This window comes from Leucoraja erinacea, unplaced genomic scaffold (genome assembly GCF_028641065.1).
Source record: "Leucoraja erinacea ecotype New England unplaced genomic scaffold, Leri_hhj_1 Leri_300S, whole genome shotgun sequence".
NCBI classification, from domain to species: domain Eukaryota; kingdom Metazoa; phylum Chordata; class Chondrichthyes; order Rajiformes; family Rajidae; genus Leucoraja; species Leucoraja erinaceus.
In genome coordinates, this window is record NW_026576201.1 from 2,328 (window position 1) to 17,390 (window position 15,063).

Below are 15,063 nucleotides of genomic sequence, written 5' to 3' on the forward strand. Positions count from 1 at the left end.
GCCAAAACATGAGAACTGTGTGGGATTGGGGAGAGGGGATTACTTGGAGAATGGTGGCGGAGTGGTAGAGTTACTGCCTTACAGCGCCAGAGACCCGGGTTCAATCCTGACTACGGGTGCGGCCTGTATGGAGTTTGTACGTTCTCCCTGTGACTTACGTGGGTTTTCTCTGGGAGCTCCGGTTTTCCTCCCACTCTCCAAAGACGTACAGGTTTGTAAAGGGAGTTAGATGTGGCCCTTGTGGCTAAGGGGATCAGACGGTATGGAGAGAAGGCAGGTACGGGATACTGAGTTGGATGATCAGTCATGATCATATTGAATAGCGGTGCAGGCTCGAAGGGCCGAATGGCCTACTGCTGCACCTAATTTCTATGTTTCTATGTTTCTATGTAGGTTAATTGGCTTGGTAAAATTGCAGGTTTTCCCTAGTGTGTGTCAGATGGTGTTAGTATGCGGGGGTCGCAGGTCAGCATAGACCCGGTGGGCCGAAGGGCCTGTTTCCACACTGTATCTCTAAACTAAACTAAACTAAAAATAAAATTGGCAGAGACAAAATGCAACGAGACGACCTCCTTCAATATCATAAGGAAATATGCTGAAATGAGAATGATGTATTTCTTTTCATTGACTCATGCTCAAAGAAAGATCTTGCGTGGGTTTTACTCCAAGATCTACAGTTTCCTCCCACACTCCAAAGACGTACAGATTTGTAGGTTAATTGGCTTGATGTAAATGTAAAATTGTCCCGAGTGGGTGTTACTGTGTCGGCCGAACGGCCTGTTTCTGCGCTGTATCTGCGCTGTATCTCTGAACTAAAATAAATTAAACCGATCAAAATCCAGTTTTAATAAATGCTTATGATGAGGGATATGGGAGAAAAATAATTTGGTCATGCCTCATACATAAGTGTTAACAAATGTCAGAGTGTGCCCTGCTTATTGCTGTGAAATAACAATGTGACTAATCTACTCACATCCTTCAAGGTGATAATATTTGGATGCTGTCCGTATCGCAGTAAAATTTCAATTTCCTCTGATGGATCTCTTTTGCTTTTATCAATAATCTAGGAATAACAAAGTAAGAGCGTTATTAATCGCGTCCATTAAAAAAAAAAACAATCTGAAAATCCTCTGTGTCATGGCAGGGAGGATGCTCCTCAAACTGCTGAGCATCTTGGACAATACAGCTCACCCCCTCCATGACACACTGGTCAACCTGAGGAGCACCTTCAGCAACAGACTGGTTCCGCCGAGATGCAGCACAGAACGCCACAGGGCACCCTTCTTCCCTGTGGCTATCAAACTGTAGAACTCCTCTCCCGTCTGTCATGGGGCAGACTGACTCCTCTCCCCCCCCCCACCTCCCCAATCTTTGCACATCCACAATCCTTCTCACGTCACTTATTTTCATATTTCATGTATTTGGTTGTTGGCAGATCAATTTCCCTCTTGGTATAAATAAAGTTCTATTGTATCATTTCATAGAAAGATAGAAACATAGAAAATAGGGGTAGGAGGAGGCCATTCGGCCCTTCGGCCCTTCGAGCCAGCACCGCCATTCATTGTGGTCATGGCTGATCGTCCCCTATCAATAACCCGTGTCTGCCTTCTCCCCATATCCCTTGACTCCACAAGCCCCTAGAGCTCTATCTAACTCTCACTTAAATCCATCCAGTGACTTGGCCTCCACTGCCCTCTGTGGCAGGGAATTCCATAAATTCACAACTCTCTGGGTGAAAACGTTTTTTTCTCACCTCAGTCTTAAATGACCTCCCCTTTATTCTAAGACTGTGGCCCCTGGTTCTGGACTCGCCCAACATTGGGAACATTTTTCCTGCATCTAGCTTGTCCAGTCCTTTTATAATTTTATATGTTTCTATAAGACTCCCCCTCATCCTTCTATCGTATCGTTAGCAATATGCACTTGGATTTTTCGTTTCTAATGTTTCTCCCTTTATATTGTCATACCCTGAAGAACAGTGATGTTGGTGAAGAGATTCAGTGAGTATATCCGGTGGAAATTTCACCTGGTATCCATGGTAACTAAATTCCTGCAGATCTCGGAATCGGAATAAAGAAAAGCTGCAAAGCCTTTCCCCCTTTACTTCCAATTTGCTTCCAAAGTTGCAGGCATAGTAGTTTAATAATGGCTGATGATAAGAGTCTGATTCATTTAATGCATCAATTTTTAATGCTGTTCGCTCTCTATGGTGTTCAAATCTGCTTATCTCAGCAAAGAGAAAATATGCACTCGAATTGGCGCACAGATACTTTGGCTCACTTTCCGATTTTTTCTCTCTGGAAAAATCGAACTATCTTCAGAAGAATATCAAAGGCCAAATTTGAGGATAAAAATCTGCTGCGGCTGGGGTGGGGAGATGGGTTTGGTTACAAGTGACTTCCAGCATTCATTAGAATTATACTTGAACTTGTAGAATTACTCATAGTCTTTCATATTCCATGAAGATCAACCTTTTCAATGAATGTTCATGTGATAGGAGCAGAATTAGGCCACTCGGCCCATCAAGTCTACTCTGCCATTCAATCATGGCTGATCAATCTCTCCCTCCTAACCCCATTCGTCTGCTTTCTCCCCGTAACCTCTGACACCCAGCAAATGTGATTGAAACAAAATCTGTGACCCTACTGGATATGTATTACAACAATTACACACAATTAAAATGGGACATTTTCAACTATACTGAATACCATGCCCATAGTGTTATTCCCGTTATGTTCTTTGTTATCATTGTCTCAGGGAGGACCCACCCTCACAGAATCCTTAAAATGATAAAACTGCTAAAATGATAGTCCTCACGTTATACCAGATTATATCAGATGGCAAATTATTTGTACAAACGCTGCACCAGAAGGTGACCCTCGGACTATCTTTGATAGGCCTTTGCTGGCTTTACCTTGCACTGAACGTTACTCCATTATCATGTGTCTATCTATACACTGTAAATGGCTCGATTGTAAATGTCAATGTACCTCGGTACACGTGACAATAAACTAAACTGAACTCAACTGTACTGGAAGTGTAATAACTAATCTCTTTGCATTAAATAAATTGAGAAATCACCACCTACACTAATGAGAAGAGAAGATTTCTCAACAATGAGAAGCTTTCCTGAAATGTGTCAAAATATGTGCGTGGGTCGATGGATCCTGAGAAGGCACATCTTAAAAAAGGTCAGATACCACATCTGCTGGTCAGTTAATGATAACAGCATGCCAGTTCCTCAAAACTATCCTTTGCTATAGAAAGACTGTTTCTTCTCATTCAATATATTTAAAGTGGCTTGAAACTAAACAACATAATTGCCACAGAAGGCTGTGGAGGCCAAATCAATGGATATTTTTCAGGCAGAGATAGATAGATTCTTGATTAGTACAGGTGTCAAGTGTTATGGGGAGAAGGCAGGAGAATGGGGTTAGGAGGGAGAGATAGATCAGCTTTGATTGAATGGCGGAGTAAACTTGATGGGCCGAATGGCCTAATTCTGCTCCTATCACTTACGTCCTTATGACATAATCTTTGAAAGACACAAAATCTATCGCTGTCGCTGCCTCAAAAAAGGCTGACAGCATCATCAAGGACCCACACCATCCTGGCCACACACTCATCTCTCCGCTACCTTCAGTTAGAATGTACAGGAGCCTGAAATCTGCAACATCCAGGTTCAGGAATAGCAACTTCCCCACAGGCATCAGGCTATTAAACTCAACTCAAACAAAACTCTGAACATTAATAGCACATTGCACGTTATCTGTTTATTTATGTGTGTATATAGATATTCAATGGTATATGGTCACACGGATCTGTTCTGTATTAATGTATACCCACTATATTCTTTTGTGCTGAAGCAAAGCAAGAATTTCATTGTCCTATCTGGGACACATGACAATAAACTCTCTTGAATCTTCAAATTTCTGGAGTAACTCAACGGGTCAGGCAGCATCTCTGGAGAAAATGGATGGGTGATGTTTTGGGTCTGGACCCTCTCTCAGACTCTTATAATAACATCAGCTCAGTGCTGGGTAACTTGACCTCAGCCAAATTCAAATTTGGATGTGTAATCTCATTTCTAAATAAAGTAAGAAAATAATCATCCTAGGTATGCATCAATGTCACTTTCAGTGACCCGGACTGAGTTGATGCCTTTTAAAATCTTCGGCTAAGAGTCAGAGTGAGTGCAGAAATCACTGTCCAACTCACATTAGGATCATGCTCAAATGAAGTGAACTTTGCACGGATGTGTGGGCAGCAAGTGTGGTACAAACATGTCCAAATGTAAATGCATACAAATTCAGGACAGGAGGTGAGAAAACTCAAGAGGGAGTAAACTTGAACGAGTGGAGGCCAAAATATGGGGAGATAAAATTCTGGCTAAGTCATAAGGTCATAAGGAATAGGAGTAGAATTAGGCCATTTAGCCCATCGAGCCGACTCCGCTATTCAATCATAACTGATCTATCTCTCCCTCCTAACCCCATTTTCCTCCCTTCTCCCCATAACCTCTGACACCCGTACTAATCAAGAATCTATCTAACTGCCTTATAAATATCCACTGACTTGGCCTCCACAGCCTTCTGTGGCAAATAATTCCCCTGCCCTCTGATTCACCACCCTCTGACTAAATAAATTTCTCCTCATCTACTTCCTAAAAGGACGCCCTTTAATTCTGAGGCTATGACCTCTAGTCCGAGATTCTCACACTAGTGGAAACATCCTCTCCACATCCACTCTATCCAAGACTTTCACTAGTCTGTATGTTTCAATTAGGTCCCCCCTTCATTCTAGGGGAGAATATGTGTTCGGCAAGGACTAGAAGGGTCGAGATGGCCTGTTTCCGTGCTGTAATTGTTATATGGTTATATGTTATATGGTTATATTCTTCTAAATTCCAACGAGTACAGGCCCAGTACCGACAAACGCTCATCATAGTTAACCCACTCATTCCTGGGATCATTCTTGTAAACCTCCTCTGGACCCTCTCGAGAATCAACACATCCTTCCTCAGATACGGTGCCCAAAATTGCTCACAATATTCCAAATGCGGTCTGACCAGCGCCTTAGAGAGCCTCAACTGCAGACTCTCGGTGGAAATCTCCTGATGGTTCACTGTCCTCAGGTGCTTTGAATGGGTGCAGACTGTTTGGCATGGTGCCAGGTGAATGCTTACCTTCACGGCGTATTCCACAGTTGTGAGTTTATGGACACATCGCTTGCATACTGAGAACGATCCAACGCCAACATCTTCTTTCAGCTCATAACCATCAGTGAAGTGAATACTATTCCCGTGTAACTGCTGGAACAAAATTATGTCAAGTGGGAATGAATCATTGGATTGATTGCAAACAGAATGATATGCTGAAAAACAGTTCAGAATTGATCCAGATATATTTCCAACAGTAGTTTAGTTTAGTTTAGTTTAGAGATACAGCACGGAAACAGGCCCTTTAGCCCACCGAGTCTGCACTGACAAGCAATTCCCGCACACATTAAAGGGCCTGTCCCAGTTTCAAGACCTAACTCATGACCTCTGCCGAGTTTGCCCTTGACTCATACTCGCAGTATGATCTTCACCAGGTTGTAGGAGGTCGTAGGTAGGTTGTGATGCTAGTCGTAGGTACTCGTGGCATCAAGTAGGTTGCGGCGTTTTTCTAGCCCGATGAAAAATGTCCACGAGTAAAATAGGTCATGAATTAGGTCATGAAAGTGGGACAGGGCCTTAACACTATTCTACACACACTGGGGACAATTTGCATATACACCAAGCCAATTAACCTACAAACCTGTAAGTCTTTGGAGTGTGGGAGGAAACCAAAGATCTCGGGGAAAACCCACGCAGGTCATGGGGAAAATGTACAAACTCCGTATAGACAGCACCCGTAGTCGGGATCGAACCCGGGTCTCCGGCGCTGTAAGTACTCTACTGCTGCACCATCATGGCAGCCTAAATTAGTATCAATCAATCAATCAATCAATCAATATATTACATGTCATTTGAACCTCAATGAGGCTCAAACAAAACTCCGTTTCCACAGCCAAAAAGCAAAGACAATTTCCTACAGACATACACACAATTCAATTTACAGAAACATCCATCACAGTGAACCCACAAAGTCTTTTCTCTCCCCTGTTCTCCATTTCTCTCCCGATGTCGAAGCCCCAGGCGGGCGATGATAAGTCCCACGGCCATTTTAGGCCACGCTGGGCGATGGATGGCCCCGCACCCGGTCTAAATGACACGAAGTTGGAGCTCCCGGCGAGCGCTGGAATGTCCCACGGCCATGAAGCCGCGCCGGGCGATGTACGGCCCCGCTCCGGGTCGTTCCAACCCCGCGACACGGGCTGGAAAGTGGTCTCTCCACCCGGACACGTGAGCTCCCGATGTCCCAGTCCACTGGACCTGCGGCTGCAGCTGGAGCCTCCGAGCTACGTGGTTGGGCCGCAGCAGCGAGTCACCACCGCTCCCCACGCTCCGATGCCGGCCAGCCCCACGATGGTAAGTCCGCAGCTCCGCAGGTTCCTTGACTGGAGCCTCCAGGTCATTCAGGCTGGAGACCGCTCCACGGTGCTAGGCCCCAACGACAACGGAGACCCGACAGGGAAAAGGTCGTGTCTCCCATACAGAAACAAAAAGTTTCCCCCTCCCCCCTCCGCCCCCCACATATACACAGTTAAGAACACTATTAATGTAGACACGACTATATTATCCCTATTTTGATGCACCTTTCTATACTGTTCGTATAAATGCCGTAAAGTGGCTCGCTGGAAGTTGCTTCTGATGTACAATTAGGCAGCTGAAAATAACCCCTAATGTCATTTCTCTGCGGGTTCCACAAATCTTCCAGTAAAGATCTCAAGAGGGCGTGAGAGAATACTTGTGAATTTCGGGACTTAGGTTTCAGGTGCTCCGAGCAGCATCGCAAATGAATTCATTATTCTAACAATCGACAGCAGGGCGAGTCATGAAGTGTGCAGCCCAGCTGATAATCCATCTCAGTAAAAACACTTGAATCCAAGCACTGCAACTTTCATTGAGTGGTTTTCCTCTCGATTATTCTAATTGAAAAATCATTTGGGTAACAGGGCTAACTTGAGTATGTTAACCAAGGCATTTCCACTCACGAGAGGAATAAACAAGACACTATTACACAAGACTAGCTCTGGGCAATTACTTAGCTTGTTATTTTACGTGACTTCTCTCTGCCAGTGACAATTTTACTCAGAGACACTTAGCTTTGTATCTTGGTGCAGGGGTTCCCACACGGTTTGAAATAGTCACAATGAGAAAAAAAATAGTACAATTATTGGCAAGAAATGTTCTGGGTAATTTGAATGTCATTCTCGAAGGAAACCTAAGTAAATAAAAGTGAATGGCGTTAGTCAAGAATAAAAGCCATTCCTCAGAATTAATATCAATGAAAATACAGTACAAGAAAAAACGCAGTAAATACTCAGGTCAGGAGAGAATCGTAGAAATTTATCTCAATCAGCCGTGTTGTACACTATATGTGTAATTCACCTACTGCAGATGTTAGGCTTAATGGCCTAAAGTTCCCAGGTTTTCTTAGCAGACCTTTTTAAATAAAGGCACAATGTGAACCCTCCAGTCTCCAGGTACACCACCAGAGTCTGACAACAATTCATATATCTTAGTCAGGACTGCAGTAATTACTTCACTAGCTTCTCATGGCGTCCTTGGGTACATCAGATCAGGCCCGAGAGATTTATCTGCTTTCATAAGTCTAAGTATAGACAGCACTTCCTCGAATGTAATTCAGACTTTGCTCAAATACCTGTTTCCATTATCATTGTTACTTTTATTGCATATCTGTCATTCCTTTGTTCTGTATCTCTCTATATCACTGTCTATGTCTCTCGTTTCCCTTTCCCCTGACTCTCAGTCTGAAGAAGGGTCCCGACCTATTCCTTTTCTCCAGAGATGCTGTCTGTCCCGCTGAGTTACTCCAGCATTTTGAGTCTATCTAAGCTCAAGACATCTCCATTAACATTCCCAAGGTTTCAGCTCTTCCTGTCTTTCTCCGTGGAAAAGCAGAAGAGATATTAATTGAGGATCTTTCCCCTCTCCCAAGGCTCCTTAGATAGATGATCACTTTGGTTTCTGAGAGTCCCAATTCTCTCTCCAGTTTCCCCATTTCCCTTATCTCTTTGGATTCTCCATTATCTTATCTGCCGGAGTTATCTCATGGTTTTAGCCCTCCTGATTTCATTCTTAAATGTGCTCCTCAAAGGGCTCCATGGTTGGCAGCGATAGAGTTGCTGCCCCACAGCGCTTACAGCACCAGAGACCCGGGTTCGATCCCAACTCCGGGTGCTGCCTCTATGGCGTTTGTACGTTCTCCCCGTGACCTGCGAGGGTTCTATCCGAGATCTTTGGTTTCCTCCCACACTCCGAAGGCATGCAGATTTGTAGGTTAATTGGCTTGGTTTAAGTGCAAAATTGTCCCTAATGTGTGCAAGATAGTGTTAATGTGCAGTGGTTGGTGTGGACTCGATGGGCTGTAGGGCCTGTTTCTGCTCTGTATCTCTAAACTAAACTAAACTAATAGTCCCTATACCCTACAATGGATACTGTTAATCCCAGCTGCCTACACCTGACCCATGCCCCTTACCTGACCAGTGACTCAATTTCTCCCATCAACCAGGCTTTCTTACAGCTCTCTGCCCTGGCCTTTATTGACCATTTGGGGGCCCAGCGTTCAATCACAAAGGGTGATCATCCCCTTTTTATTTCTCAGCACCATCCATATAGCCTCACTACAGAATCCTTCAGTAATCTACTGTGGTGATGTTCTCCTTGATCAACAAAACAACTCCCCCTTTGTTAAAACCCACCTCTATATCACCTCTGGAACATGTACCTTGGAACATTGATTTCGTTTAGAGACACAGCGTGGAAACAGGCCCTGTCTGTTCTGACCAGCGATCCCTGCATATTAACCCTACCCTACAAACACTAGGGCCAATTTACATTTATACCACGCCAATCAACCTACAAACCTGAACGTCTTTGGGATGTGGAAGGAAACTGAAGATCTCAGAGAAAACCCACGCATGTCACAGGTAGAACGTACAAACTCCGCATAGCTAACCATCCACAGTCAGCCCAGTAGAAGCCCCATCTGACTTCTCCCTACTCTGCTGTGCCTCAGAGCCAGGCCTGGCATCACAGACATGACTACTGCTGCTTCTGTGCCCTGAATGGCCACCATTCAGTCTGACGATCAATATCCCTCCTATAATCTGACTCACCATTGCCTGCAATTCATCCAGCAACGGTGGTGTTATCAGAGAATTCAAAGATGGAGTTGAAACGGTGTCCAGCTGAACGGTCATGGGTGTAGAGTGAGTGGAGCAGGAGTCTGAGCACACAACCTTGAGCTGCTGGTTGTCAAAGAGGAAAAGGTTGTTGCCAATTCATACCGATTGTGTTCCATTGATGAGGAACTCGAGGATCCAGTTGTGAACTGTTTTAAATATCTGGGAGTCCACATCTCTGAGGATATGACATGGTCATCACACGCCTCAGCACTGGTGAGTAAGGCAAGGCAGCGCCTTTACCACCTCAGGCAATTGAGGAAATTCAGAGTGTCTCCGAGGATCCTCCAGTGCTTCTACGCAGCGGCGGTGGAAAGCATCTTGTCCGGGAAAATTACCATCTGGTTCGGGAATTGCTCTGCCAAGGACAAGAAGGCTCTGCAGAGAGTAGTGCGTTTGGCCGAACGCACTATGGGAACTTCACTCACCCCCCTGCAGGAACTATACAACAGGAGGTGCAACTCCAGAGCAAACAAAATCATGAGAGACCTCTTCCACCCCTGCAACGGACTGTTCCAGCCGCTACGGTCAGGCAAACGCCTCCGTTGCCACGCAGTGAGAACGGAGAGGTTGAGAAGGAGTTTCTTCCCAGAGGCAATTCGGACTGTAAACGCCTTTCTCACCAGGGACTAACTGTACAGAACGTTTTTCCTTCTATTATTTATTATGTAAAATAATATGTGTGTTATGATTGTGTTTATAATTTGTTTGGTTGTTTTGTTGTTCCGCGAGCATTGCCACTTTCATTTCACTGCACATCTCGTATGTGTATGTGACAAATAAACTTGACTTGACTAAAGGATGCAGTTGCACACAGAGACCAGTTTCATGAACTTGGCAATAGGTTTGGAGGGGATGATGATGTTGAAATACAAGCGATGAACAGCCTGGCGTATGTGTTCTTATGGTGCAGGTGGTCCAGTGCAGAGTGGAGAGCCAGTGAGATCGCATACCCTGTTGATCTGTAGTGGCAGATGGCAAATTGGCGTGGGTCCAGGTTCTTGTTGAGGTAGGAGTTGATATGCGTCATAACCAACTTCTCAAAGCACTTCATCACCATGGATGTTAATGCCACCAGCTGATCGACGTTGACGTATATCACCTTACTCTTCATATTATTGATGCCTTTTTAAAGCATGGAGGATCCTCAGACCTCAATAATGAGAGGTTGAAGTCTACATAAACTTCAACCAGTTGGTCCGCGCGGGTTTTAACAATGTGACCCAGTACACCATCAGGTTCAGATGCTATCCGAGGGTTCACCCTCCTGAAGGATCTCCTGACGTCGGCCTCTGTGACTGAGATTACAATACCATCAGGGGGCTTTGGAGGTCCGAGAAGATACATCAATTTTCTTCCTATGAAAGCGTGCACAGATTGCATTAACCTCATCCAGGAGTGACGCCTCGTTGATTGATTTTGCCCTATAGGAAGAGATGGCATGCACACGCCCTGTTGTGACATCTGTCTCATCCTCCAATTTGGAGCGTGTCCCTTTTAGCCATTTTGATCACCTTATTGAGGTCGTACCTGGGTTTCTTGTATGAATCGGCATCACCAGACTTGTATGCGCGACATATGTTCCTCAGAGATTGCAAACCTCCTGTGTCATCTGGGTGAGAACACACTCCTCCACACATTTCCCTATGAAGTCGGTAACAACCCTAGCATATTCCGTTCAGGTCCATTGTCGACTCCTTGAATATCGCTCAGTCTGGCAACTCCAAGCAACACGGGAGACGTTCCTCAGCCTCTCCTGACCAGCTCTGTGTAGTCCTCACCGCTGGAGCTGTCTATATGTAGGAAGAAGGAGCACAGCAGGATTTTCCAAAGTGGATGGATGGATGGAGCGAAAGGCGTCTTTGATGGTGGAATGGCAAGAAAGCACACCAACACCTCCACTTCCTTAGAAGACTTAGGATGTTCGGCATTTCCCCAACAACCCTCACCAACTTCTACAGATGCACTGTTGAAAGCATTTTATCGGGATGCATCACAGCTTGGTTTGGGAACAGCTCTATCCAAGATCCCAAGAAATTGCAGCGAATTGTGGGCACAACCCAGACCGTCACACAAACCTGCCTCCCATTGACTCCATTTGTACCTCACGCTGCCTCGGCAAGGCCAGCAGCATCATCAAGGACCAGTCGTACCCTCTACTCCCCTCTCCCATCAGGCAAAAGGTCTAAAAGTGTGAAAACACACACCTCCAAACTCAGGGACAGTTTGTTCCCAGCTGTTATCAGGCAACTGAATCATCCTACCACAACCAGAGAGCAGTGCTGAACTACTATCTCCCTCATTGGTGACCCTCGGACTATCTTTGATCGGATTTTGCTGGCTTTACCTTCAACTAAACGTTATTCCCTTATCATAATAATAATAATAATAATAATCATTTTATTTATAGAGCACTTTAAAAACAAACATAGCTGCAACAAAGTGCTGTACATCACTAATCATTGACAAAAAAGGTATACACACCAAAAAAATAATCAAAAGAAATAGTAGGAAAAGACATGTAAAATAAAGAAACATCAAAAACACCACAAACAGAAGCAAAGCCTCAGGCATGGTCAAAAGCCAGGGAGTACAAATGTGTTTTAACACTGGATTTGAAGATGGACAGTGAGGGGGCCTGTCTGATGTGCAACGGCAGGGTGTTCCAGAGTGCCGGAGCAGCAACAGAGAAGGCTCTATCCCCTCTGAGCCTCCGACTAGACCTCGGTACCTCCAGGAGAAGCTGACCAGCTGACCTGAGGGACCGGGTGGAGCAGCCCAGAGAGGTAAGGTGCGGCGAGCCCATTCAGAGATTTAAAAACAAATAACAGTATCTTAAAATGAACTCGAAAGTGCACCGGGAGCCAGTGGAGGGAGGCCAGAATTGGCGATATGTGCTCCCTCTTTCGAGTCTCTGTTAAAAGGCGAGCAGCAGCATTCTGAACCAACTGGAGACGAGCCAGTGAAGAACGTATCATGTATCTGTACACTGTGAATAAACTCAATTGCAATCATGTAATGTCTTTCCGCTGGCTGGTTAGCACACAACAAAACAAAATGTACCGGTACATGTGAAAATGAACTAAATTAAACTAAACTAGCAGTGGTTGAGGGTGTTTGAGGCTGGGACTATCCTTAAGAAACAGTTAGACAGGTATATGGATAGGGCAGGTTTGAAGTTTCGACGGAGTTTGGAATGCATTTCGTTGTCTCTGTACTGTACACTGACAATGACAATTAAATTGAATTGAATCTGAGGGATATGGACCAAATGCGGGCAGGTGGGACTAGTGTAGCTGCGACATGTTGGCCAGTGTGGGCAAGTTGGGCCGAAGTAACTATTACTATAATAAAGTTGTGTGTTGAGGCACAGTGCTTTGTTGAGGGTAAGCACTGAGGCTTTGGCTTGAAAGGCTTTGGCCAGGAGGCTGAATAGAGGATGATGGCAAGATAGGGTGAAGTATTTTTTGTTTGTGAGACTCTTCCTTCAGCTTGATGCAGTGGGGATGGCAGTTAGGACACAGGCATGCACCTGGTGCAGATTGTGTGTAGACAGGGAGATTTCACTGAGGAATACATCTGTGGGAAGTGCATCCAGCTACAGCTCCTGCCTGACCAAGTGAAGAAACTGCAGCTGAGGCTAGATGATCATGGTCATCCAGGGGAATGGGAGCATCATAGATTGTTATGATGAGGTAGTCGCTCCTAAGGTACATGCAGAAGGTAGATGGTGACCACTGGGAAGGGGAGTAGGTAGAGATTGCAGGAAAGAGAGATGATGGAATGCTGTGTGCCTCTGGTTCACCCCCAGCTCCCCAGACTCAGCCCTCCAGGTTTCTCCATTCATCGCATGGACTAGGCATCGGAGAATGGGAGAGGTAGAGGTGCCTGCCTCATAGAGTCATAAAGTGATACAGTGTGGAAACAGCCCCTTCGGCCTAACTTGCCCATACCGGCCAACAATGTCCCAGCTACATTAGTCCCACCTGCCTGCGTTTGGCCCATATCCATCCAAACCCGTCCTATCCGTGTAACTGTTTAACTGTTTCTTAAACGTTGGGATAGTCCCGCTCTCAACTACCTCCTGTAGCAGCTTGTTCCATACACCCACCACCCTCTGTGCAAATAAGTTACCCCTCAGATTCCTATTAAATCTTTTCCCCTTCACCATAAACCTTTATGTCCTCTGGTACTCTGGGCAAGAGACTCTTTGCATCTACCCGATCTATTCCTCTCAGGATCTTATACACCTCTATAAGATCACCTCTCATCCTCCTATATTCTAACGAACAGTCCCAGCCTACTCAACCTCTCCCTATAGCTCAGACCCTCTAGTCCTGGCAACATCCTCGTAAGTTTTCTCTGTACCCTTTCTGGCTTGACAACATCTTTCCTATAACACTGTGCCCAGAACCGAACACAATACTCTCAATAGGTCACTCCCAATAGATCTTTTGCCTGCGTCCTTTGATGCACCATTAGAGCAGTTACTCTCGGATGCTGATGGCTGGTTTTTTAATCTCAGACGCTCACTCAACAGTGAACCTAACCTGGGGTCTCATCAGCAGCTGCTATTGAAATCTTCCGTGCTGCTCCTCCTCTCAGCGGCTCCCACAGCAGTGATACACTGGCTTAATGCAATTGTTTTCAAGAGATAAGAGCTCTTCGGGCTAACGGAATCATGAAAGCAGGAATGGGGTACTGATTCTGGATGATTAGCCATGATCATATTTCATGGCGGTGCTGGCTCGAAGGGCTGAATGGCCTACTCCTGCTCCTATTTTCTATGTTTCCATGTTTCTAACTGGCAAATGGCACGGTGACATAGTACAACTGCTAAATTGGTTTTCTGCATTCCTATCGAAGGTTTGTACATCTGAAAGACTAATACTGTTTCTCTCATTTCAATGCTGTCTAACTGGTTGATGGTTTACATACACGTCTCTTCCTTTGCTCTATTTATTGCCTGAAGGGGATGCTTGTAATGTTAATAGTTTGTGACGTAACACAGATAACATATGTAGCTATAAGTAACATGGGTGGGAAAGGTTTAGATCAATATGGGCCAAACGCGGGAAGGTGGGACTACTGAAGGTGGACATTTTGGTCAGCATGGGCAAGTTGGGCAAAAGGTCCTGTTTTCTTGCTATATGTCTGTACATGTTACAATGCTTAGCAAACAGAACTGAGGGGAAACATTCAGTAGTTTAGTTTAGTTTAAAGATACAGCGCGGAAACATGCCATTCCACGCACAGAGTCCACGCCAACCAGCAATCCCTGCACATTAACGCTATCCTACACACATAGACACAATTTTACATTTATACCAAGCCAATTTACCTGCAAACTTGTGCGTCTTTGGAGTGTGGGAGGAAACCAAAGGTCTCGGAGAAAACCTACGGGGTCACGGGGAGAAGGTACAAACACAGTGCAGACAGCACCCATAGTCGGGATCAAACCCTGGTCTATGGTGCTGAAAGCGCAGTAAGGCATCAACTCTACTGCTGCGCCACCGTGCCAGCCTAACAATTCTTCTAAGTCTCCGCCAACAACAGCAAGTATAGTTGGATGATATATGAAGTACTGAATACAGAGGGTACTTGAATATAATAACACTTGACTACAATGTAGTTTTCCATTTCCAGCCGATGCTGAAATTATTGAACAATTACAGTGGTGATTTGAACTTTGGTTGGTGGGTTAATTGGTGA

General features: G+C 45.1%; 1 protein-coding gene across 1 annotated transcript in view; it reads right to left on the reverse strand.

Annotated features, from left to right (window-relative positions):
* Positions 1 to 426: 426 nt before the first annotated feature.
* The window catches only part of LOC129693452 (ribosomal protein S6 kinase alpha-2-like), a 104,164-nt gene continuing 89,527 nt past the window's right edge, over positions 427 to 15,063 (reverse strand). The window contains exons 13-14 of the mRNA XM_055630267.1: positions 5,186 to 5,311; positions 427 to 1,063 (exon numbers count right to left, since the gene is read on the reverse strand). Of these exons, the coding sequence (XP_055486242.1) occupies positions 920 to 1,063; positions 5,186 to 5,311 (270 nt within the window). The 3' untranslated portion in view covers positions 427 to 919. The remainder of the gene's footprint in view (positions 1,064 to 5,185; positions 5,312 to 15,063) is intronic.